This window comes from Balaenoptera physalus (assembly GCF_965194825.1).
Source record: "Balaenoptera physalus genome assembly, chromosome: 6".
In the NCBI taxonomy this organism is placed as follows: Eukaryota; Metazoa; Chordata; class Mammalia; order Artiodactyla; family Balaenopteridae; genus Balaenoptera; species Balaenoptera physalus.
In genome coordinates this window covers 92,942,360-92,970,120 of record NC_138885.1, presented here as the reverse complement: position 1 = coordinate 92,970,120, position 27,761 = coordinate 92,942,360, and the positions used below count along the sequence as shown (strand labels likewise).

The window sequence follows — 27,761 nt, the reverse complement described above, 5'->3', positions numbered from 1 at the left end:
ACAAAGAAAATATTTTTATTTGTATAACAAATATTCTAAGAAATGATGATATAATAAAATTAACAGAGCTGATGTGATGTTGAGACACAAACAGGTATGAAATGCTACTGATGATTAATCATGTTGTTTCATCCAACCTCCCATTATTTTAGAGAGCATCTCTGGTGTACTTCTGGCTGAATCTTCAGCATGATGTATCCAGGTGATTCAATTAAGAAATCTTTGAAAGAACGGTTCCTTCCATTAGTCCTCATTAACTCTTTTTTTTTTCTTTTTCTTCTTTTTCTCTGGACTCTGAAAATAACCAACAAGAATGCTTTTGAAAGACCTGTAAATGTATGAGTGATTAAAAATAACTTTTCCTCATAAAAAGCAAAGTAGGTCTATTCTATTTCCCTGGAAAACAAGTTTGGAGCAAAGACTAAAATCTAAAAATATAAAACCACCTTTATCATCTGTACCAAATGATATTCTCTTCCATCCTTAAACAAAACCCATTTTGCAAGAAGGTTCTAGGTTTAGGAAATGGCCCTTTATAATATAAACACAACAATGTTGTTTTACTTCCTCATCAGTGAAACCATTTTTAAAAAACTACCTGTTCATTTGTAATATACAGAGTAGAATAAAATATAGAAACCCTGCCCATGTCAATAAAGTATTGGTAATTAAAAACAAACATACAGCAATTGCTGTGCTGGTGCATGGTTCTTCTTCAGAAAGTGGTTCTTCTTTAATGTGTTTCTTTTTGTCCTTTTTCTTCTTTTTCTTCACAGATGTCTCCTGTTCTTCCACCACTTCTACTACATCTTCTTCTACTTCTACTACTTCCTCCTCTTCTTCAACTGAATAAGGTTAAGTGTAAAGATACTACAATTAACATTGTATCAGACTTCTCTCCCTCAAAACCCCTTTGAGAGTCTTAGTTTTTTCCTGTCATTCGGGTCAACTATCCAATGTTTATTACATAATTTTATAATTGCAAAGGTCCTTCAAATATCTACCTAGTGTACTACTACTAACTTTACAAATGATATAAAGCTCAGAGAAGTAAATTTCTCATGATCATGTAGCTATATAGAGAGATCAGGATTAAAACAAATCATCTGATTACCAAACCCACTTTTTTGGGGAGACTAGTCAATTATACTAGAAATGATTAATAAGAGTTTGGAGTTAGGAGACTTGGGTTTATCCAAACCGCTGAAACCCTGAGTAAGTCATTTAATAACCTTTACAAACTCAACTTCCTCATCCTTATAAAATTTAGTAATGTCTATCTCACTAGACAATTTCTAGGATTTAACGATTTAACACATGAAAATTTATGCAAAATGCTTAGCATGAATGCTTGGCACATTAGAATGAGGACTTAATAATGGGTTGCTATCATTAGAAATTCATTGATCAAATACTTACTTAGTACCTACTATAGGCCAGGGCTTGTTCTAGACAACTAGAGATACAGCAAGGTACAACACAGACAAAAAAATTCCTGCTTTTATGAATCTTTTACTTTAGTAGGAGAATGGAGAGACCAAAAAAAGAAAAAAAGATATGCTATAAAATATTTTACATAGTAAACAGTCCTAAGGATAAAGAAGAGGAACACTGAGGAGGGCAATACATGTGGACATTTTAGACAGGATAGTCAGGCAGATACCTAAAAGAGGGAAGGGAGGGGACTTCCCTGGCGGTCCAGTGGTTAAGACTCCACGCTTCCACCACAGGGGGCGTGGGTTCGAACCCTGGTGGAGGAACTAGGATCCCACATGCCGTATGGCCAAGGAATTAAAAAGAAATAAAATAAAATAAAAGAGGGAAGGGAGTGAATTATGCACCTATATTGAGGGAAAATATTCAGGTAAAGAGAAGAGCAAATGCTAAGGTTATTTTAGGAGAGAAGGGGGGTTGGCAGGTTCATGAATAGCAAGGAATCCAGTGTGGCTGGAGCAGAGTGAGCAAGGAGTAGAATTAGATCAGAGAGCTAATGGGGGTGCCACTGTAGCTACTACATTAAGAAGAGCAGAGATGGGTATAAGTGGTTCAGTTCTAGATACACTTTCAAAGTAGAATTAAGGGACTTCCCTGGTGGCACAGTTGTTAAGACTCTGCGCTCCCAATGCAGGGGGGCTTGGGTTTGATCCCTGGTTGGGGAACTAGATTCCACATGTGTGCCACAACTAAGAGTTCGCATGCCACAACTAAGGAGCCCACCTGCCGCAACTAAGACCTGGGGCAACCAAATAAATTTTTTTCTTTTTTTAAAAAAAAAGTAGAATTAAGAGGAGTTGTTGCCAGAATAGACTTGGGTTATAAAAAGAGTCAGTGTTAAAGGCCAAAGCAACTAGAATTGCCATTTATAAGATGGAGAATATTATGGAGCCACAGACTGGGAGTGGTAAGGGTCCAGGAATGTTAAGTGTGAAAAGCTTAATGAATATATGAGTAAAGATACAAATCTGGAGTTGGGTGTTTCAAATGTTACTGATGGGTTTAGGGATCTCCTTATTGTTCAAAAAGGAAATAGAAACACTTAAATAAATAACTTATGTTTTCTTCACCTAGAGCAGGAGTCCACATTTGCTGATAGTACTTTTGACCACTAAGCTATTTAGAAACCCAAAATTATATCAGTCATTGCTTTAATGCCTTTCTTGCTAGACCAGCTGGTAGGCACTCAACACAGGTGCAGCTAATAAATGGGGGAGCTCACTTATCAACTTTGCAAAAGAGCCTAGTTCACTGGTGAGCACCTATTAAAATATTATCACTCTGTTGGCAGGCTATCCAGTTATTACTCCAGTCCTTTCCATGTAACAGAAACAATGATGAAAAGTAGTGCTGCATCAATTCTATGCTCTACTATAACAGAAATATTTCAGCAACCAATTTAGAAACCACATACCTTTTTTCTTCTATTTTAAGCTGATTCTCAAAATAGTTCACATGGTAGAAACTAAAGTTTTAGTACACTTAGTATAATCCTACATATTCAGAGGCACTTCTCACATTCTTCTATGAAACATGATAAATTTAACAATATCCTAACTACTCCCAGAGAACATGATGGTTTATTAAAACACCATTAACTTTCAATATGGATGGTTTCACAATAAAGTTCAATGGTATGTACTTTCCCAAGATTTATGAAGTCTGTACGTCTTAAGGAATAAGAGTATAAATGGCATTAAAAAAAAATTCAAACTAACCTTTAATTTTAACCTTGGCTTTTTTGGCCTTCTTTTCAACCACTTCATCCTCTTTGTCTACCTGTTCAATCTTGCGTTTTTTAGAACAGGTTGGCAGTGTGGAGTCACCGGAAGGATCGTAAGTCTTCACCTCACTGAAAGAGCCATAGAATTTTAGAAAATCCCTACAAATATCAGTAATCAAATAATTCTAAAGAGATTTAAAAGGAAACGTCATTAGGTAATACTTACACAAGCATACAATGCTGTTTCATTTTAGTGGCTTTAGGGCAGTTTATGAAAAAGTCTCCAAAAGGTAAAGAGGTGTCAACAGTAGGTCACACTTCACACTTCAAGAGAAGTGGTGAGCTAAATGAATTGATTTAGTAATCAATGTAGTGACTATAGTATAGAAAAATAGTCAATCAGCATAGGGGAAAAAATGGAGGAAATCTCTTTATACCAAATGATTACACTAGAAAGTAAAAACTGAACCAATTCGAGTTTTAGAACACTGGGCAATTCAATGAAAAACAAAACAAAAACCCTAAATCAAATTTAATACAGAATACTCCATCACAAGATTCCAAGCGGCAGAGGAACAAGAAGGGATATATATGGATAAAGATTACTTGAAACCCAAATGTTTGTTTTGTTCTAACAAAGTAGAAAGAAAAATTAAAGTACTGCGTGCCAAAAATGTGAACTAAACCTCATAATTGGTGCTTTAAGCACATGTGTTTAAAGTCATAAGCATAATGGCATGGGAACATTAAAAAATTGTTCAAAACAAGCTAAGGAATATTTTATTAAGCTATCTTGCAGGCTCACGGTTGTTAACTTTTATAGGTTAAAAACATTTATAATTTAAGAAACAAAGTAGTGACTAGGTTCTCCCGGGTCTCTCCCAGATATATGTGTTATTAAACTTTGACTTTCTGTAAAAAAAAAAGAGAAAGAAAAACAAAAACAAAGCCCAAAAACAAAGATCCACATTTTTTTCAACTAAACACAACAAATTAGGTTTTAAAAATTACAAAATACATGGTCATTGTAGAGATCTTAGAAAATTCACAATATAAAAGTAAATGTTAATTAATGCCCGTAACTGAATACATTTGGTTTCTTTCCAGAATAAAGGAAAACAATTTTTATGAATGTGTATACTAAAACATGTATCTAAATACATATTTATAATGAGATGTTACTATATTGCTTTCCCTGCCCACTTATAAGATTTTACTAAAGGACTGTAAGAAGTCTTAAAAGCACAGTTTATGGATTAATGACTAGAAATGTTTTTAAGGCTCTTGACACATACTGTCAATCTGTTTTCCACATTCTATTTCTATCATCGCAACCTCATCAATATTGAACATTATCTCAAATAGTAACAAAAACACCTCTCCCCACAAATACCTTTTGTAATTTCATAGTGAGGTCTGAATACTTATCATGCCTCTTAGCCACTTTTAGACTTTTCCTTTGTCTTTTGACTCTTTTTTTAAAAAAACAGGTTTCCCTGTGGCTTAGCTCTGAATGGACTTTGGTTTTGATAAATGTTATACTATATAGGAACTATGAATGAAAAATATTTATTATCAATATCTGGAAATGAGTAAATTAAATATTAAGGAAAAAGGCCAAAACAAATATACTGTGTGTATTTATTGCAACAACGTAAAAATGTGTATATGATTAAAAACTAGACGTGAATATGGAAAACTGTAAATGGCAAAGAAATAAATTAGGGGGATACTTAGTTGTTGTAAACAACAACAAAAAAACTGTCAACAATTAACATTTAAATAAGCAAAAATTGTTCATTCATGCTCTCCCAAATGTACTCACTCACCTTTTATGTTCATATTTTTCTGCTTTTGCTAATGCCTTTCCTGTTCCACTTATTTTCCGTATCTAAGAAAAGAAAAATTATTAATAGTTTTCTAAGGCATAATCTCTTTATAATATATATGCTAGTATGTCAATTCTTAGTATATATTAGGTAAACTTAACAGCAGGCACAAAAACAACATATTAGACATACTAAAATGTATCATAAAAGTAAAACTGGTTAGCAAATGAAATGAAAAAGTACATAAACTACCCGTGGTTTATTAACTTTTGACAGGTAACACTTCTGCAATATGCAGGATGTGATTCTTACCCCTCTATCTTCCAAGGTTCTCAACCTGGCCTCTAATTTGGCTCTGTTCTCAACTCCCATCGCAGAACTGGAATCTTCACCAAAAGCATCATACCGGATGGCCAAAACAGTTTTGGCTGCCAGCATCCGAGAAATCTAATAGAGAACTTGAAGTCAGAGGCATTCAAACTATACTCCAAGATGAGATGTAAAAAATTCTCTCAATAATTCATTCACGAGAACACTACAGATGAATCATTGACTCTACAATTCACTCCAGGATTTTTTAAAAATCAGGAATTACAAAAGTATTGTAAACCATACAACTCAAGCCACTTATCTTCTATTTGAATCTTTGCCACAGTATGATGGCTAACTGGTTATATACACAACCACCATTATTTTGTTGGATGAAAAGATATTGTAGGAACTTATGTCTATAACTAGCTCAAACCATTCTTCCACCTTCCTTTAGTTTCTACTATGTGACATTAGTCCTACACCATGAGATCATCCAGATTAAGTATAGCCCCCAGCCCTCACAAGCTAACTAACATTTTATTTTACTGAAACCTTTCTCTCTCTCATCACTCTGCTCTGAATTTTATAACATTTCAATTCCTGTTAAACTATGTATCCTGTAAAAAGCTTGAAAGTACTTTAAGCCTCAGTTTCCTCCTCTGTAAAACAGACACCTACAACTCATAGGGCTATTAAGAGGATTCACTAAAGTCCTATCAAGTGTTAGCACAGTGTATGTGCTATTATTTTTTATAGGTCATAAATATTGATGTTACATTGGTTTCCTGCCACACAGAAAACTTCTGATGTGCCATCCCTGTCCCCACCAATGGGTGGAGTCTAGAAAAATAGTAACAGCAAGCAATAACACTTTCTTCTAACCTTTTCTTTCAGTGTACATAAGTGTTTATTTAAAGAATTCACCATTCTCTATTTGATGAAAAAGAAACAGTAGGAGGAAAATGGTTTGGAGGAAAAAAAGGCCTACTCCAGGAAAACTGTAACTGACCTTTCCTTTGTGTTTGGGACTTGTCTGGCCGACAAGTGAAGCATGATAAATGAGACCATACTTAGGGGTATCTCGTCTAGACTTGAGGGCTCTGAAGAGTGCCTTTTCTGCTCCAAGAATCTGAACTGTAGAAGCTGCATGTTTGGCCAAATTCAAAAGAGAACCTTCAAAAGAAAAGAAGTAGTTACCAGGAATGTACTTGCAAGTATTTGAAAGTTCCATGTATTAAAAAGACCTATAGTCTTAATATTATAGCCACCAGAGTAAATAAAAATCTGATATAATACAGGATTCTATAGTCTGGAATTACCCCAAATTCCTGATACCTCAGCATTTGTGATTCATCCATTAACACCAGAAGCAGAGGTCTGTGATGAATGTCTATGACAAATTGAAGGTTACTTGTTCAATTTTACTTATTTGCCTGAAGAGATGGTATTACTATTTCACATTTCATTAGCATACGATGGGAGAGATAAAAACACATGTATTCACAGACACCACCCAATCTAGCCCCTATTTTTCTGAGATTTATTCTAGACATCAGATATCCTACTACTATAGATATGAAAAAACATACAGATAAATAAAGTGAAAATTTAGTATTAGGACATCTCAGTAGATCTATGTGATAAACTTCTTACGCTTTATTTACCCCTCGTTTAAGATATGGATGAGGAGGACTTCCCTCGTGGCACAGTGGTTAACAATCCACCTGCCAAGGCAGGGGACACGGGTTCGAGCCCTGGTCCGGGAAGATCCCACATGCCGCGGAGCAACAAAGCCCGTGCGCCACAACTACCGAAGCCCGCACGCCTAGAGCCTGTGCTCCGCAACAGAAGCCACCGCAATGAGAAGCCCACGCACCGCAACAGAGTAGCCCCACTCGCTGCAACTAGAGAAAGCCTGTGGGCAGCAACAAAGACCCAATGCAGCCAAAAAAAAAAAAAAAAAAAAGATATGGATGAGGAGATATAAGCACAATAATTAGGTATTAAAGTTGATGCTTTGTTAGATGTGCTGCACTGATTTTCTGTCAGAAAACATCAATTAAAAAAAAAAATCTTTCTCTTTTTTTTTGGCCTGGCCACGCGGCTTGTGGGATCTTAGTCCCCCGACCAGGGATTGAACCCGGGCTCCCAGCAGTGGAAGTGTGGCGTCCTAACGACTGGACCGCCAAGGATTTCCCCAGAAAACATCAATATTAATGCAGTTGCTCAACCACTAGATACATGTTTAAAATTCAACATACATACACTCGCCTTCAGGAAGTTGTAGTAGTAACATCAAAGATCACTGACCAAAGATCAACGTTAACAAATTTAAGAATGGAAAAGTTTGAATTATTGTGGGAATCACTAATATGTGGCACACAGACATGAAGTGAGCAAATGGTGTTGGAAAAATGATGCCGACGGACTTGCTCTACACAGGGCTGCCACAAACTTTGAATTTTTTAAAAAAGCAGTATTTGTGAAGTGCAATAAAACGAGGCAAGCCTATACTAACTGATTTCATCCTCCTGCATTCATCTGATTGTTCTAATTAACCATAACAAACTTTTGACAAGGGACCACAAGTGTCTCAGAAGAGGCAGTGACTAAAGATGCCTTCATTATCCGAAAGGAAATCAGGCATACAAATAAAAATCATCATTGAACACCTGGGCCTTAGTCCTCACAAATATACCATTTACTTCTATTTATTACCTAGAATTACTTAAAACAACTCAACTCTCAATACCCATGTTTACAAATTACATTAAAATCATCACCTGCATGAGCAATAAGCCGTGCTCCAACTAATTCACCAACCATGACTGTAACGTTGGGTGCAATGGCCATCATTCTATTTTGCAGATATTCATAGAGCTGGGTTCTATATTCGGAGATTTCAATCACCTAGTGTAGGGAACAAAATGCATAAGTCATAAATGACAAGAGTAAAAACTGTATAAAATTCACAGGTCTAAAACATCGGAGTCCCAAATTATCATAGAGCAGTTGTACAACCCTGGGAAAATTAACCATTTCTTACCTCAGTTTCCTATAAAAGGGCTGTTGTGAAGATCTTACTAGATAATGTATGGAAACAAGCTAATACACTGCCTAAAAATAATGTTAATCAATATTACTGTTATTTTAAAAAACTCCAAGGGCTAGATAGACTTTTCTGTCATCACATTTCTGTGATTCTCATATAGCTATCTTCAAATGAGAAGGAGAAAAAATACCGGCTACAAACATAAAAGTTAGAATTAAATAATTGAAGCTGTATTTCTCTGCCTTTTTAATGGATTTATTATTCAGATAATGCTAACAATATAAATAAATTAGACAGTACTCTTTTAACTTCATTTTAGTATATATCTCCCCCTCTAAGTATAAATCAAGATGGCATCAGATGAGGTAGTGACTGAACACCCTCATATTTATTTATCAGGTGAACAATACATTTAAAAATCATCATTGCCATCAGAAATTACAGAGCTGGTACCACCACAACTAGTTTCTCTATGTGTATAGTTTACCTGAGTGCAGAGATGCAGAATGTTGCAAATATCTTCTTCTGAAACCTCTGTTCCCATAGATATCTCTGCAGCTGCTTTCACTTCTGCTTCAACCTCTTCTGGCAGTAATTCAGAAAGTGTGGCCGAGGCATAATTCTTCCTATCGCCTATGGAATGTTTGCAGAGGATGAGGGAGAATCACTCTTCAACAAATTATATAAAATCCACCAAACAGTCAAAAAAAAAAGTAGAGATAAGCCAATGAAAAGGATGCCTAAACAAAACAAAAAGCGAACAAGTTTGACGTAACTTTCCTCATATAAAGGCTTGATTTCTCTCCCCACCACCTCCCTCCAAAAAAATACAGATAACAAAAAAACCAAAATACACCATGAAACAGGACTTACAATACTGTGATAGACAATTTGTAGCTAAGGTTATACTGAAGCTAGGGCCATGAATTCTTAGGGGTAGTAATATGATAATATAATATGAGCCAAGTAACTCATATTTATTAACAATCCTCACATTCTTCTACTAATATTACTGTACTAATAGTATACAATTTAACACTAACAGTATAGATAGCAATACTATTTTTAATATTAATTATTATTAATCTATTTCAGGATACTCCCAGTCCACAGTTGTCCTTATTAATGGTAATTTCACTGAGACACATTAACCATAAAAAGCCATTTCCAGAAAAACCAAATTAGGGGCTCCCTGGTGGTGCAGTGGTTAGGAGTCTGCCTGCCAATGCAGGGGACACGGATTCGAGCCCTGGTCCGGGAAGATCCCACATGCCTTGGTGCAACTAAGCCTGTGTGCCACAACTACTGAGCCTGCACTCTAGAGCCCGCAAGCCACAACTACTGAGCCCGAGTGCCACAACTACTGAAGCCCATGTGCCTAGAGCCCGTGCTTGCAACAAGAGAAGCCACCTAAATGAGAAGCCGGCGTACCGCAACAAAGAGTAGCCCCCACTCAGAGCAACTAAAAGAAAGCCTGTGCGCAGCAACAAGGACCCAACACAGCCAAAAATAAATAAATAAATAATAATTTTTTTTTTTTTTTTTTAAAAAGAAAAACCAAATTAGAGAACCATGGTCTCTGCTGCACAGGCCATCGAAATCAAAGTTAATTTTGTTCCTGAACTCTAACAGATATTAACATGGCTACACTCCCCAAACCTGCAAGACATAAAAATCTCCTGGAAGTTTAAGAAAAAGAAAAAAACCCACTGTAACTCATGTTTTAAATGAGTTACAGTGAAATAAATAAATAAAAATAAATTGCTATTTTCAATGCCTTAAAGGATCAAGTTACTTACCAACTTTCTGTAAACACTTGCAGTATGTCAAATTATCCGAAATAATTTTTCCTAATTCGGGGAAATGCCAGCCATACCATTCTCTACACCGCATAATGTAGTTGTTTAGTTCTTTATCTAAGTCATCTAACAGGGCTGCAGTAGATTAAAATGAAAAATAAAATAGGAACTTAAAAGGATTTTTAAAAAACTTGTGATGAAATATAAATTTACAATTTTAACCATTGTCAAGTGTACATTTCAGTGACTCAAATTCATTCAGAATGCTGTGCAACCACCACCAGTATCCATTTACAGAACTCTTCCATCAACCCAAACTGAAACTCTGTACCCATGAAATAATAACTCCTCATCCCCACCTCCCCAGCCCCTGGTAATCTATCTCCTCTACTCTCTGTCTCTATGAATTTGCCTATTCTAAGTACCTCATAAGTGGAATCACACAATATTTGTCTTCTTGCCTGTGGCTTATTTCACCTAGCATAATGTTTAAAATTCATCTATGTTGTAGCATGTATTAGAACTTCTTAAGGACGAATAATATTCCACTGTATGTATATACCACATTTCGTTTATCCATTCATCTGTTAATGGGTATTTGGGTTGTTTCCACCTTTTGGCTACTGTGAATAATGCTACCATGAACATAGCTGCATAAGTATCTGACTACCTGCTTTCAGTTCTTTGGGTATATATACCTACAAATACAATCGCTGTTTAAAGGGATTTTTAAAATTGGAAATCGTTAGGACTTTGACGTCCAAAAATCACCCAATGACTTGGGAGAATGACCTATTATATACAACTACAAGTGAAAAAAGCAAAATAAAACACAACACAGATCCCACTTATGGTTTTATCACTTTTCATGGAAAAAGAGAAATCAGTTTACATTAATAGTGTAATCCATATTATCCAACTAGTCAAATTATAGTTAGTTTTTCCTTTCTTCTATTCTGCATTTTTCAATTTACTTTACTTACTAAAAGTTCTAGCTGATCTCCCTTTTCTTCCTCAACAATTATAAAAGATACAATTTTAATAGTAGGAAAAAACCACAAGGAAGAGACAAACAGATTAGTCCTCACATGTACTATACTTACAAATTGCCTGAACAATCATTGTATCCACTTTATCAGCACTAAATTTCAATCTGTATCGGGATAAGCTGGGGAGAAGGGGGAAAAATATAAATCACTAAAAAAAAGCATTTAGGAAAAGCATTTAATTAACATCTTAAAAAAACTTTTACCAGAATCCCTGTCCTAGAGCTACACTGTTTACCTTTTTCCTGCATGGGAAACATCAGCTAAATAAGAATACAATATTTAAGATCTAAAAATACACATTTAAAAAGAAAACAGTACATCTGTCCTGCTATAACCTACATTTCTGAAACATGAATTAATTTATGAATGATAAACAGGATAATGCTGCGTAGCTCAAACCATACTGGTTCACATATGATTTTTGCAGCATATTTAATGCTTTATGCCACTGGAAAAAAAAAAGTACAGCACTGTAACACCTGAAAAGAAGAAAGCCATGTAGGAACAATATTGTAATAAGGGTTTCTTAATCTTGGCACTATTAACACTGTGGGCCTGATTATTCTTTGTTGTGGGGTCTATTCTGTGCACTGTCGGATGTGTAGCAACATCCCTGGCCTCAACCCCAATTGCCAAATGTCTTCTGAGGGGTATCTGATTGCCCTTGATTGAGAACTACTGCTGTGCACAATGCCAATTAATCTTAAATTTGGACCCTAACTCAGTTTAGCTATTTGTTCTCTCTTAGAAAAGTTTATTACAAAGTTTCTCCTGACTTTTGTGCATTTTGCTCGTTTCTGTAACTCAGCTTTAACCCTTTCATTAATCTATGCTCATTTTATTTGTTCAAAGGTCCAGACCTTTGTTTACTGTAGTATTTCTGTAATATAAATTTAACATGTCCTTTATTTTTTGGCTGCGCCAGGTCTTAGTTGCGGCACACTGGGCTTAGTTGCCCTACGGCATGTGGGATCTTAGTTCCCTGACCACAGATCAAACCCGAGTCCCCTGCATTGCAGGACAGATTCTTTACCACTGGACCACCAGCGAAGTCCCTAACATGTCTTTTTAACTGTTAATTTTGTTAGGGTTACAAAGTTACTTAGGTTTTGAGTGGTTTACCCTTAATCCTATTTTTATTTCACAAACCCTATTATTGCAGTGCAATTTCAAAGAATGCCAAGCTTTTCAGGATTATATATATCACAGTATGGCAGAAATTCCTGGTCTAATGGACCTCTGGTTAAACATGACAGGTTTATGTTTTTCTTTGCCTCATAAAAACTCAAGAAAAAACTCAATAAATCAAGCCACACACACAAAGCAGAAGAGGAGATCATTAGCAGATGAGAAAATTCAGGGAGATGGCAAGTAGATGGAATAGTAGCAAACGATTTAGGAGATGTAAAAGAGAAAAGAAAGCCCAAGAATTGTGGCATCTAATACTAGAGAGTTAGAGAATGCTTATCATCAGGTTTAGAGCCCAGACAATGGAGCCAAACTGCCTGGGTTCAAATTATGGCTTCATCACTTACCAGCTGTACTGACTTTGGCCATCAATTCCCTCATTTGTTAAATGAGGATACTATTACTACCTTCCTCATAAGATTCTTGAGGATTAAGATAGTATTTGTAACATACCTTGAACTGTGCTATATAACTGTTATTAAATAAAAATAATAAGACTATTTTCCAGTAAATCTCACCTGTGTGCCAACCCAAGACACATGGCTGCCATTTCACGTGGTTCTACCCCAGGGATTAATCCATCCATCTGTGAACGGATTCCTCTCATAAGTTCATTAACAAGAGGACTATGGATACAACTGAGATTCAGCTTTTCCTATAAGAACAAGAACATTTGTATCAAATAAAGAACTAAACGTTTCCTAAAATTATTTAAATACTAAAATAGTATTGATTTAAATATATACATTTCTCAGTTTCATAAAAGCAGTTTCTCATGTTTGTGGGAAGAACACTTGAATATACTATTGGTAGAGGTCAAAATTGGTATAAGCTTCCAGGAAGGCAGCCTGTCGACGTGAATCAAAGCCATAAATAGATAAACACAATTTAACCTAGTAGTTTTGTTCTTTTTGTTGGTTTGAGGGATCTTTTACTACCTTACATTATTTAGCCTCTTATAAAAATTATAAAGGTAATACACACAGAAGATTTTAATCAATAGTAATATAGAGAAGGGAACTGAATGAAAAACACAAGTTCTGGGCCTTAGGCCCTTTCCCTACTGTTAGGATCCCTGAAGTACTTCCAAATCTATACTAATGTTAATGTATATGTGTACACATATACATAAATCTTTATAAAATTTAAAAGTTTTTACACACCCCAGGCAAACAGGATGAATCTGTTCTGGACGCCTTCATTTTTTTCACTTTGCAGTGTATTTGCTAACTCCATACAAATTTAGAGTTCTATTGCATCAAATGCAAGTGACAAGCATGCAAAATTGTGTATGTTGCATCACATTTTAAAGAAACAAATATTTAGTATGCATACAAGAGACAACGAGTGTTTAAGTTTTACAAATGGAGAAACTGAGAAGAAAAAATTAAAGATATTCATAATCCCACCAGCCAGCAATTTGCTGTCCCATGTACCTTTCTGTATGTTTATTATGCTAAAATTTAACGTTAACAGAAAAATATAAACTAAGACTTGTGGGCACTTCAAAGGATGAAGATAGAAATTGGTATCATTGAAAACTTCATTACCTGATGGTATCAGAAATAATCTATCCAAATGAACTTACTTAATTCACAATCCTACCTCAAAAAAAAAAACCTCTAATCTCTTCAGCACTTTCCTACCTCCAAACACCTAGAATTGATCCTTACTTCAAGAATGAGAGGACTGTAAATCAACTATACTTCAATTAAAAAAAAAAAAAGAAAAAATAAAAAGAATGAGAGGTATGTTCATGAACTTGCACTATAATACCTACTGTAACTATTGAAAATCAAAGTATCGCCAACTGGCATTTCCCTGGTGGTGCAGTGGTTAAGAATCTGCCTGCCAAAGCAGGGGACACGGGTTCGAGCCCTGGTCCGGGAAGATCCCACATGCCACAGAGCAACTAAGCCCGCGCACCGCAACTACTGAGCCTGCGTGCTCCAACTACTAAAGCCCACGTGCCTAGAGCCCGTGTTCCTCAACAAGAGAAGCCACCGCAACGAGAAGCCCACGCACTGCAACGAAGAGTAGCCCCCGCTCGCAGCAACAAAGACCCAATGCAGCCAAAAATAAATACATACATACATACAGACATACATACAAAGTATCGCAACTGGCCTCTAAAATTTTCTGCTTTGCATGTTTGGGAGCCTACATATCCAGCCTTTCTTTCCATTCTCACTTTATGGTTAACCTTAGCAATTCTACTCCCTACTAAAGTTTTCTAATAAACACATACAATAAAAAAGAAATGTGATTTATGTTGAAAGGGAAAAAAATGTCACTAAACAAAAATATGCCAGGATATACATAAAGTGTTATCATTTGGGGCATCACTTATATAACCTTAGTTTTGATAATCATACTGGAAACCAATTATTACGTAGTGTAGGGGAAAAAGATCAAGTATTCAAATCTGAGAACTTATGATAAACAACTCATTGCAAAGGCTAGGCTTTGTAGTCTTTATGCTGTATGGTGAGCTCTGATCAGCAGGCATAAAAGAAAATTATAACTCTACCTTTATGACGCCTCCTAGTTTAGCATCAGCTACAGCCAGGGGTTCATGGGCTTCTTTAACTATTTTCTTCAGAACTTTCTTCAGCTGCTTATTGATTTTGCCCTCCATCAGAGCTGTGAATGCTTTTTTAGGAAGAAAAACAAGAGTTAACTCAAAATTTTAACTGTAAGAGCTTAAGATTTTATTTAAATTTTATAAATAAAGAAAAAAAGAACCCCACTTCTTTTCAGAAGAGCTGAATTTAATATTACTTCTGAAGTGAAATGATAAACGTTACACATTTCACAATCTCATATGATCTTCCCACCCTCATTTCCACTCCAGAACCAGGAGTTAAACCAGATCCAGCATTCCTTTCTCTATGTCACACAATCCTTCTGAACTCAGAATCGTAAAGTTGTTAGAAACAAACTGTTTTGGAATGATAAATTGATTCACCCTCCTATGTCACTACAGACCGACTGGCCTGATTGTGAAATACCATAAAAAACCTGTCAAGACCGGTAAAAAGGAGTGTATTCACTTTGAAGGTTATGCCACAGTTTAAGTATGTCCAAGTGGATGTCTTACTTTTGCTAATCCTTGATCCAGATGTGTCAACAGGCCTCTACTTATAAACCTCCAGCGATTGAGAACTTACTACTGAAGGCAGCCAATTTGAGTTGGAGGCTGTTTTCATTTTTGGCAAGCTCTAAATGTGCTACTTTATAACTCTCACCCTTCTTTAGACCTATACTTAGATCCTTTAGACCCACATGGACTAATTAATACTAATACCTCTTCTAGTTGTCTGGGTTTTGGCTGAACTTAAAGTATGCCTGGCAGGAAGTCTGTCACAATTTCTAAGGTCAGGCAGCAGTTTGTGCTTAATCAGCCAGGTACTTGCTCTTTCCTCCTTGGGAATTCAAATTCCCAATCATTTGAATTTCAAGTGCATTTCATCTGCTATCTGGAAGATGAAAGGTGAGGACAAAAACCACACAGATCTTACAGAGGTCTCTACACTCTAAGAAGCTAAGATTCAAGCTACTATTGTTGAGTTCTAACAATTTACATATTGTAAAACATTGACTCCTTTCTGATATACATTTCTCTAATAATTGTACTTTCCTTACAAGTGTTTAATCTTTTCTAATTAAAAGATTTTATTCAATGTCCTGCTTCTAGCTCTCAATCTTTCCTATCATTTACTCTCACACTTTAACCTAGTGTTCTCCTTTAAGATTTCTTAAAAGTAAAAAAATTTCTACTCTAGATCCACTCTAACGTTCACAAACATTTAACTTCCCTGTTAGTCACTCTTCGTTATATGTATTTTAAAAAGATGGTATACAGAGATGGTGACAAGGGTAAGGGGAAGCTGAATCTTTCCTCTTCTCTATTAGCCACTATTCAGCACCCCTCAGCAGTCTTCCCCCTTCGTCCAAATTTAGGCTGGCTCCAAACTTTGCTGTGGCTGTTTGTAAGATGTGAAACTTACAAGTCTAACCAAGAGTAAAAATAAACCTTGCTATGCAAATGGCACATTTTAGCTGCTGAGACCACTATAAGTTGACACACTCTGGACTCATTCTTAGGCTACAGGTTTTAAATGTATTCCCTGACATCTACAACCACTTAGTTCTAGTTCTGTCATGTCAAAACTGCCTTATAACTGGGAGAGGGAAGTTAATTCCCAGGAAGGACTCTGTTCTTTTAATAATAATAAGATGATGTTCAACTTTCTGGTGAAAACTGATGGGAAAAGGCATTGTAGATTTCTATGACTAGATTCCTGACAGAGCTCACTACCTTCATTCATTTACCCAAAAATATTTTTGTGCTAGGGATTTGATGGTGAACAACACAGTCTCCACCCTAATGGAATTTAGATTGAGTGTGTGGGGTTGACTTTAAGTTCTTACCCAGCATGCTATTTTCTCCATTTATCTTACATTATTTTAAGGAATACCCGCCCCCCAAAAAAGGGCCACTTGAGATCAGAGCTGCAGCACTTTACAACTCCAAGAGGAGCTACTCAAATCAATCTATATGAATAATGCTCCCCAGAGGTGGAGAATAGCTAACACAATCTTGCCTGGGATATTACCAAAATTCTACCCATATTTATTTTTAAAGCTGTGATGAACAGAACTATCTTTTAAAAATTTTCCAGGCAAAAATTACCATATTTACGCTTTATGGCTCTATAAGACTTTAAATACTGGATGTATGCAGCCCGAGAACTATTTTTAAAAATTTGAAAATTGGCCTCATTGGCTCCTCCTTCAGCTCACCCCTCTGCCAAGGTTGGGGTGGCCCATTAATATTCCAACATATTTAATAAGACTCTTAATTTTCACTATATAAGAGAACTATACCCTTTCTCCTGTGGCTGGTGAACAAAATTACTTGGTTCAGTCAAATGAATTTTATGGCTTAATTTTAAGCCATACTCTTCGTTATGGTCCTTCATTTTCAAATTATACCACTAAGTAGTTGGCTGATCTGAGATACAGAATTTAAGCAACTGAAAATTCATGTTAGAGTTTTATATCTGATCTTGTTTTCCCTAGCATTAAAAGAACATTATGAGACCAAGTGCCTACTGAAGCCAAGCCTAGTTAGTAAACCCTACTCATGTCTGTTGTCTCATCCCTAGGACTAGCTGAAGGATATAACAGTCATCCATTCTTCTAAATCATAAAAAAATCATGCCCCTTTCAGGTAAACTCTTATGCATTTCTGTAGTTTGTGTATTAAACAAAACAAAAAAAACACCACACACACACACACACACACACCCCTCTATTAGTTTTCTTAAATCTTTTAATAATACTGTGCTTTTTAAAACTAAAAATGTATATACCTGGAGAGCTGCTTTATTATTATTCCAACTCTAAATCCTGGCTATTCTCAACTTTACCCTTGGATTAAAATGATCAGAGAGCAGTGTACTTGACCACATTACCTTGATCCCTTGTAGAACAGCTTTTACTGAATTGTGCTTTATGCATTATGCTGTTGGTTTCCACAGGGAGATCAACTTAACCACTTCTCACCTCTCATCACATGTAGGGGAAAAACCAGCCCTATAGTGAAAAAAGCTAACTCAATGTTGTCTCAGTGGTAGTGACGAATTTGAGTTAGATCACTTAAATTCAGTTCCAAAAAGAATGCATCATTGACAACATTGAATAGGGTTAACTTAGGCAACTGAAGCAAACAATCTTTTAATGAGGATGACAAATCACCAATATCTAAAAAACAAAAAAAAGCTAGTCTTTGACTTTACCTGCCAATGCCTCTGCTGTATCCTGAAATTTCTCAAAATGTTTCAGCTTTACTCTAGAATTAAGGAAAAAAAAAAAATGTTATGGGGGCACACTGATTGTGCAAAAGCCACATATTTAGGAGAAGAGGTGTTGGACTGTTTCCAAAGCATACACCAATAAAAAACTTTCCTACCATTGGGTATTGGTGTAAAGTGAGATATTCTTCTAAAATGACCAATAAAATGACCAATTTCTCTAAATGTTAGGCTAGTAATGTCTGAACTATTATAGAGGTTGTAGGTTTTGAAGGAAACTTGCAACAACAGAAAAGAGGTTTGCTACCACATCTAAACCACAGGAAAGATGTTGAAGCTTCAACATAACCTCTGCTGCTTAAAGTTAGACACAAATGCCTTTTACTATACAGCACAGAAGTGGCTTAAGAAAAGGTGTAAGGGTCCCTCTTACGTCAGAAATCTCATGACATTGATTTGTGCATCGAGTACAGGTTCCATTAAAAAATAACTAATTGTTAGATCTAATTCCTGTTACCCTTACTTTACCCCCTTCCTCCCTACTCACTTATGTGCAGGGCAACATTATTTTACATCAAAACAAATACATACAGTTAATCCATTGTTGTCTCAGTGGTAGTGACGAATATTTGAGTTAGATCACGTAAATTCAGGTCCAAAAAGAATACATCATCGACAACAATGAATCAAGTTAACTCAGACAACTAAAGCATATAGCCCTTTAAAAAGGAAAACTAGTCTTCCACTGTGTCTAAAATAATGTTATCTTAAGCAAGGTTTTCTCACCTCATCAGGGAACACCCTGGTGGTACCTTAAATGCACACTTAACAATAGAAAGAGGTAAGAAAAAAGCAATTATTTCACCTTATTCCACCTAACCCCATTTCCACTCATCTGAAGTGGCATTTGTTCATATCTCTGTATATTTGCATAAATGCATATATAGGTGTACAACAACACCTGCAAAATGCAATCACGTTATACAAATTACTCTGAAGCATGGTTTTCCAGTACACCATGTTTCTCTAATTATTTAGTATGACATCTCTTTGGGTTCAGCACTCTTTAGCAAGCTTGAGTAAGTTTCCTTCTATTCTAGTGAGTTTTTATTAGCACTAGCAGATGAATTATGAAATGCCCTTTGGCATCCAAGGACATAATCAAGAGATCAGTCGGTTCCTTCCTAGGACCACACTCACCAAATGGGATATTTCACAGGGTGATTCACAGATGGTGAAATAGCCTTCTTGACTCTACCTTGAGGAAAAGCCAGCTCTCTCTCCCACCACTCCTTTCTTAGGATGGGCATCAAGGTTATATTCTATTTTCCTGTCCAGAGACCTTGGAGAACAAAGGTATGCCTTTCCAGTATTTACTAGCTAGTTATTTTACTACGCCAGAGGGAGTTAGGAAATACTAGTCATAAAGAATAAATAAACTATGAATTAAGTTAAAAAACACCTGAATATCACTAACTTAGAGAAATTATAAGTTAAATCAATTAGCAGCCCATGCTTTTGACAGTTATTACTTTAAACAGAAATTTATACTTAATTCACAATCAATTTACGCTTTCAAATATCTTACAAAAATAGTGGTTTTTTGGGTGCTGTCTAACCTCATCTGCAATTAATACAAATTAGCTGAGATGGCCTATGCTCCAAATAAGGAATCTAATAATTGGGCTCAAACCAATATTATTCCTGAAATAGAGTTCAAAACAAAAAGTTATGGATATATTACATGAAGGGGGGGCACAAACACACAAAACAAAACAAAAACAAAAACCTCTAAATGTTAACTGCTAAGTTCTTAGTTTCAAGATGACTTACATTTTATTTGCTTTCTCTGGAGTTTCAAATTCTTTCCACAAACTATCAACCTCTTGAAGTTTCTTTTCATTCAAAACCTGTAAATAAATATTTAAAATAATTTTATTTAAATCGCACAGCTTAGGCATATATAGCCATACTCTTCAAGTACAATTGTCCATGCAAAATGAGGGTGGTGGGAGCTATATTTCTCTCTGAAATAACCAGTTTTCTTACCCAGCATAAATTTTTGGTCAAACTAATAAATCAAGTAGCCCAATGAGTAACTGGATGGAATTTAGATCTAGCTGGGTATTTGTTTAAAACTTTGTATTTTTAAGGAGCTCCCTAACTCCTTCACAAAGCCTGTCATATTCACAGATCAAAAGAATTTATTTGCCTACTTTCTACGGAATAAAATTTGTTCTTTAGGGACTTCCCTGGTGGCGCAGTGGTTAAGAATCCGCCTGCCAATACAGGGGACACAGGTTCAAGCCCTGGTCCGGGAAGATCCCACATGCCACAGAGCAACTAAGCCCATGCACCACAACTACTGAGCTTGTGCTCTAAAGCCCACGAGCCACAACTACCGAAGCCCACGTGCCTAGAGCCCGTGCTACACAACGAGAAGCCACTGCAATGAGAAGCCCGCACACCGCAATGAAGAGTAGCTCCCGCTCACCGCAACTAAAGAAAGCCTGTGCACAGCAACGAAGACCCCATGTAGCCAAAAATAAATAAATAAATTTTTTTTAAAAAAAAATTGTTATTTATTGCTATGAACATCCTGACAAGTATTATGGATTTCTCTAAAACTAAGATACCAGTAGTTCTAAGACACATCCTTATGTAAGAAATTTTAACATGCAAAGGGAAAAAAGGGGTACTTTTATCTATGAAACACAGCCATTAACATTTAGGTATATATTCTTCAAGACTTTTTGACTGTCTATGCTGCATTTTATTAATGCGTACTTTTAGGAATCGTGCTATACAGTTAACACTTAACATGTTGTGGACATAATTCTAGGTTTTAACAAGAATTGCATTGTATGAATATACCATCATTTATGCCCTTATTGATCAATATACATAGTTTTGTATGTATACAGGTTGTATTTCTTAGGACAAATTATTGGAAGTGGAGTTAAATGATCATGTAAGAAACGCATGTTGACAGATGTATTATCAAAATGCCTTCAAAAGCTTCTATTACTTTCACTTAAATCAAGAGTGAATACAAGTTCTTATTTTCCTACACCCTCACCAATACTGTGTGATAAGTCAGCTGCCCAAGTATAAGCTAGGGTAGGATCAATCCTAAAATGCATTTCCCCCCATATTTAACATCCTTGAAACTGGGATGTCTTACAATTGATGGCAGGTCAGTTTAACTAGCAGTGTAAAATAATGGTGATGAAATACAATATTATAGATATTATACATATCTTATGGAAAAAGGCTGTTGATCAACTAAAAATTATACTTTACCGACAAGCCACATTTCACCAAATCCACAGTACCGCCGAATATTTACAGAGTAAGACTTATTACCCAGTTATAGCCTAGTACATATTTCCATGATGAAACATTAAGAAATACGATATTGCACAACACCTTTATTTTCTGCCAGACGAGAGTGGCAAGATGACTTTAAGGATTTTTTGTGTTGTTTAAATTTAATCCCACACACAGCTGAATCAAACATATTTACAGAACTGGAAAACCGGGTATCAGAGTAATGAAGCAGTAAACAATTGCAAAGCACACGGTTTTGTATTAAAAAATTACAAACCACTAACAGTTCTATTTTGTATGTCATGAAAACTTTAGAATACAAAGACATTCCATCAAATCTCATGAATGCACTGAAACTTTAATTCAAAGTTATTTTTTTGTTAAAGGAAATTCACAGAATAGTAGTGATTTTTAGTAGTTTACTCAGTATGTGGTTAACCATACTTAAAGTTCAATGATTGTTGACAGGATATGTACCAAATAGGGGATATGACTCATGAGTAAAATTCACATTTTTTTCTAGTTGAAAAGCAAGTATATTTGAAGATAACATTTGGATAACAAAATTGGCATATTAAAGAGATATTATTTCAAGTTAAAGCAACAAAGGAAATGTAATGAAATCATGTTAATTCATGACCACTGAAAGGTCTCCAAGGACTTTGTTATGGCAAACAAAACCTTGGCTACTTTATGTTCCCATTTGTGCACAACATACTGAAAAGAACATTACTAATAAAGTCTGAACAAAAACAGAATTAGAAATAATTGCTTCATTTTCTGTTATACATCTATCTCAAATTTTTAATCATTCATTTTCAGACAAGGAAATCTGAAACATTAATATGCAAAATCCATTTTAAGTTTTATCATTTTGGATTAAGATGGAATGAATAATTTAGCTATTGTCACCACTAAAATCTTTAGCACTGTTGTTATACTGTTTGCTAGTTTTACTATAATAGATACTATATGTACCTATTTACATTTACAAAAAGTGAGTTATATAGTATGTAAGTTATACCCAACAAAGCTGGAAAAACATATTGCTTAGTAATCATGTTATATAGGAACTTCGGTAGTCACATAAAAAGCTCTTCCTCGAGCCCCTGAGAAATAAAGGAACACACAACACTATGCTACACAGCAGCATTGTACAATGTGACTACTAAGAATTTAAATGAATAAAAATTAAAATTCATCTCCACAGCTTTACTAGCTACATTTCAAGTGCTAAATAGCTGTATGTGGCTAGTGGCTACCATACTGGGAAGCACAGCTACAAAAGGTCTGGGATGAGTAAGACTGAAAAATGTCTAGTCTTATAATAATAATAATAATAGTGCTTTTAGGTATTGTCTCTGCATTTATATATAACTTTATTAACAAGCAACATTTTTGGGAAAGTTTTAAATGCTCTTTGAATCACTGTGTATATATGGATATGCATATACTGGGTCATGATATAAAATGTATCCCTTACTGTGAAATGAGATTAAATAAAAGTTTGAAAAACTTTCTTAAAGCATTCTCATTCAAGCATGGATTTTATGCAACCAAGGTAATTTTATACCCCAGCATTTTGAAAGATTATGGGAAAGGGAGCTAATAACCTTGTATTGCATATCTCCACACACACAGATATTTCACGTACCATGATATTCACCTCTTTAAGGTGTACAATTTACTTTTTAGTAATTTTCACAAAATTGTGCAACCAGCACTAATTCCGGAGTACTCTGTATGCCTATTTTATTCAGAAAGAATCAGTAACAGCTACTAACTCCAAATACTTATAAATGAAGCAATATTTCAATATATTTGAGCCTTTAGTTATTTCTCTAATATTAAGTTACATAAAACATAAACCACAATTTTTAACAATGTTGAACAGTAACTTGCAGATAAACAACATTAAAAACTGCAACAGAATACTCAAGACTTATTTTTATGGAGAATACTCTTTATTAGTAGAAATCAATAAATCATATGACTTTATACTTTATGACCCAAGTCTAGAAACCATACCATTGCTAAACCAACTCCTCCCCACTGTTAGAAGCAACCACTGGACAGTGCAAAGTTACCCCTCCCCTCTTAGTGTCCAGGTCAGGACAGTATACATAACATCAATTTGGATGAAATTCATCCACAGACGCTGATTCAACATATGACAGACTACGCTGGCTAAGAGAATTTGGGGGCATGTGCAGAACTCTAAGAATTTAGAGGGACCTTCCTGGTGGCGGAGTGGTTAAGGCTCTGCACTCCCAATGCAGGGGGCCGGGGTCCAATCCCTGGTCAGGGAACTAGATCCCACATGCATTCCGCAACCAAGAGTTCGCATGCCACAACTAAGGAGCCTGAGAGCCGCAACTAAGGAGCGTGCCTGCTGTAACTAAGACCCGCTGCAACCAAATAAATAAATAAATATTAAAAAAAATAATAATAATTTAGAAAAGACTGCAAAAAGCTGGGGAAAGTCTAATAGACCCGTTCCCGGGCTCCAAAGCCTTTTAGTCCCTTAAAATTGCTAATACTACAGTCTCAGACAACTCTAATGAGAGGAAAAAGAAGCAAAATCAGCTTTCGGTTTTTAATTATCTCATTGGTTTTCTTAAAAACAACAAGTATTTAATGTAACATGCAAATAGAAATATATTTCCAAATGTCAAAGAGAAACTTGGAAAATAAAATGAAAAACTTTCCCAAATAAACATTTTGGGATGTACCCTTCCAGACTCTCTGCACCCGTACCACACAGGTTTTTGATTTATAACTAGAATCACACTATATATAGTTAACCTAGCATTTTTTGACTTGTCAGTACATATGAAAAATTTGTTTTTCGTTGCTATATTCGTTGAACGCAAGAGTCTGACATGTAGATAGAACTCAATCTACCTCATGCTTCCTAACATCTCAGCAGCACCCTATTACACGAATGTCCCATTGCTCAATTATTTCCTTGCTGATGAACTTGAATTTAGTTTCAAACTTTCCCTATTAAAAAAACCAAAACTCAGGTTGGTTATATCCAGCTCAGATTTACCCCCTGGGCTTCAAATTTGAAATGACCACTGTATTTCCATGTCTAACAGATACCTTCTCTTCCCTTCCCTACCACCACAAACCCACTTACTTAAACCCAAACCTCGCATTCAACCAGCCAATCCCGTCAGTTCTACCTTCTAATTTTCTCCTGATATTTCTTTCCCTCCAAGCCAGCCTTAACCCAAGCAACTTCATCTCGTCTAGATTAATGCAAAAATATCCTTCTTCCGTTCTTGCACCCCATCTCTATTCTGCACAGAGCAAAACAACTGCATTAAAAGACAAAGTTAGATGAGGTCATTCCTCTGTTAAAACCTTCCAATCATTCCTCAAAACTCTCAGAACAAAACCCATACTCCTTATCATAACCTGTAAAATTCGAATACAGCTCCTGTCCACCTCTCTAACTGGGCCAAATCCTCTTACTGAACCCAGCGCCCCAAACGGCGCGGCCACGTGTTCACCGAAACATGCGCCTCCCAGGCCCAAAGCCTCCCCCTTCCTTTCAGAGCAGGGGGACAGAAAAGGCACCCACGGGATCCTGAGCACCGTCGTCCTCTCCTTACGTCTTTCCGTCTCCTCTCCTGCCCAACACCTGCCTTCCCCCTCCAACGGCTCAATCTCCCACCTACCTTAAAGATGGCGTAGCCGACGGACGTTTCAAACAGCACCAACATGGTGAGGACGGGTCAGGGCGCTGCGCGGCCCGCCGCCGAGCTCTTATATCAGTGAAGAAAGACCAAATCTGCGGCCCCCAAAGGCCCGCAACGCCGCGGCTAGCCAAGCACCAGGGCGCCCACCTTCCCGCGAAGAACCAGATCACGTTGCCTAAACGTTCCACACTCCACTACAAGCAGAACGCGTGAACGCGCTTCTCCTTCTCCAAGGCTTCTGGCATATGACCTCACTTCCGCCAGATGACGTGCCGCATAGTGCGCCTTGGCTTCCGTTTTGTTCCCGCCACAGAGGACCACGAAAATATCGCGAGATTTCTTAGGGAACAAAATGAGGGTTTTACACGGTTAGGCTCACGGAAATCTGAAAGCGAAAACGTTTGCGCTTTTTAAATTGTTTTTTAAACTCCCATATATGATGTATTTTACCTTGAGAGAAATGCGAAGCTGTCTCGTCTGTTTGCCTTAAGCATTTGGAATTTGGGAAATGCTAGCCGCTAGACTTTACTCCCCCGATCGCCCTGCTTTGAAGTCATCAGAATGACCTCACCATGACTGTCACTTTTTTTGCGAACACTCGTAGCCGTTCTCTTCTCTCTGGCCAAACTGATTTTTGCCATAAATGTCGTCCAAATATATGTAGACCTTTCCCGTTTTTGCTTCAAGGACTCTCGTCTGCATTTAGACTTTGTTTCCTTGTTTAGTGTAATTTGGGTCCTTTCAGTCTCAATGACTGATTTAAATACCTCAATTATTCCACAAGTCTGGCTTCCAATAGGAGTAAAATTTCCTTCCCCACTTCCCAGACCCTGTATGCAGATTGCTTGTAAACATTCAGTTGCAACCTGGTGAAAGTTATGTAATACTAAGTTACTTGATTTTCTCGAGCAGCTCTGCAAACTGGGATCAAAAGGAATGAAAATCTTGAACTGAGTAACAGAAAAGGTGAAAGTGGGGAAAAGTCAAGGCATGAGAGAATCTAGGATACAGACAAGAGTATAGCCACAGTATACCATGTGGTCAGGGAAGCAAGAGAAACCACAATGGCTTGATGGGGAGAGGGAGTGGGTGGGTGGATGAAGTGGAAACACTATGTCTGTGTCTGGTCTCCTTAATGGAAGTGCCATCTGCTAGAGAGCGCAGTCTATATCTTACACTTATTGTACCCGTATAGAGCATCATATTGTGCTATGCATGAAGTAAGATCTCATTAAGTAATTCTTAAACATTAAATGAGTGAATGTTTGCAGGAAGTAAAATTATTTTCCTTACATCCAAAGCTTGCATCCTTTACCCAAAGAGAAATGAAACCACTTATTAACGAGAAACATCTTTACTGTGGCATCTTCGAGAAGTTGTCTTTGCACATTACCATTTATATAATCAGCTAGTGATGCGTTAGTCAGGGGTTCAGAGCTGCCTCTAATTTTCGAGTTGGATCTTGACCAAATACAGTAATTGCCTGAAAATTCTCTGTTACTAGAGAAAAGCAAGAGATTCCATGCTTCATTAAACAAACTTCTAGGTCAAGGGCAAACAGCACAAAGTATGAGGAGGAGAATATGGGAGAGCATAGATATCCCAAAAAAGGGGCTTATAATTAACTAGTGGCTTAGCAAGGTGACAAAAATAAACATGGTTCTTCTGTTCTCTCCCCATCCCCAACCACGTCTTTTTCCCAGCTAGAATAAGTTCCATGAAAATTCATTGTTGGACCCCCAGTACTAAGCTAGTATCTGGCACATAGTAAGAACTGCATGAGTATGAATAGTGAATGGGTAAATGAATGACTGGAATTAATGAATGATGGGATCCAATTATATCAAGGTGCTAATGGAGGTTTCCAGGTACTTTCTGAGACCTACTGATATTAGCAAAAGATATCTTTTGCCCAGAGACCTCCCGTGTGCCTTGTAACAGGAAGGAGATGTTCTGGATCTTTCACGTAGCTCATGTAGTGAACATCTTTCATGTAGTCAACAAATATTTGAGTGTCTACTCTCTGCCAGGCATTCTTACAGGTACTAAGAACATAGCAGTGAACACAACATGGAAAAACCTCCATACTTAATGGAACTTATATTCTAGTAAGGGGAAACAGAAAACACAAACACACCTAGTGTATTAGATTATATAGATGCTACAGAGAAAAGTAAAGCAGGAGAGAAAAATAAGGTGTTTTAGGATAATCAGGAAAGGCCTGATTGAGGAGATGACATTTGAATAGATGAAGATATATAGAGGAAAAGAGGGACTTCCCTGGTGGTCCAGTGGTTAAGACTCTGCACTTCCACAGCAGGGGACATGGGTTTGATCCCTGGTCGGGGAACTAGGATCCCACGGCCATAAATAAATAAATAAATAACACAGAGGAAAAGAGGCAAAGAGAACACCGTATTCAAAGACACCATGGCAGGAGGGAGCCTGGTACGTTCTCA

At 36.5% G+C, this 27,761-nt stretch overlaps 1 protein-coding gene across 6 annotated transcripts; it reads right to left on the bottom strand.

The window, feature by feature from the left end:
• Nucleotides 1-25,552, bottom strand: NOP58 (NOP58 ribonucleoprotein). Of its 6 annotated transcripts, none has more exons than XM_082467162.1 (15): nt 25,282-25,552; nt 20,099-20,175; nt 18,251-18,303; nt 14,977-15,098; nt 12,965-13,101; nt 11,313-11,377; nt 10,210-10,344; nt 8,898-9,043; nt 8,142-8,268; nt 6,368-6,531; nt 5,359-5,493; nt 5,047-5,108; nt 3,213-3,346; nt 685-845; nt 1-294 (listed from the first exon to the last, which is right to left on the bottom strand). In XM_082467162.1, exons 1-15 carry the CDS (start codon nt 25,324-25,326, stop codon nt 244-246), a joined length of 1,614 nt encoding a protein of 537 aa, XP_082323288.1. In that variant the 5' UTR covers nt 25,327-25,552; the 3' UTR covers nt 1-243. The 6 variants fall into 6 exon arrangements, with proteins under 6 accessions (XP_082323288.1, XP_082323291.1, XP_082323290.1 ...); XM_082467165.1 differs by lacking the exon at nt 25,282-25,552 and adding an exon at nt 17,927-18,109 and having other exon boundaries at nt 20,099-20,181; XM_082467164.1 differs by lacking the exon at nt 25,282-25,552 and adding an exon at nt 17,927-18,047 and having other exon boundaries at nt 20,099-20,181.
• Between the last annotated feature and the right edge of the window lie 2,209 nt (nt 25,553-27,761).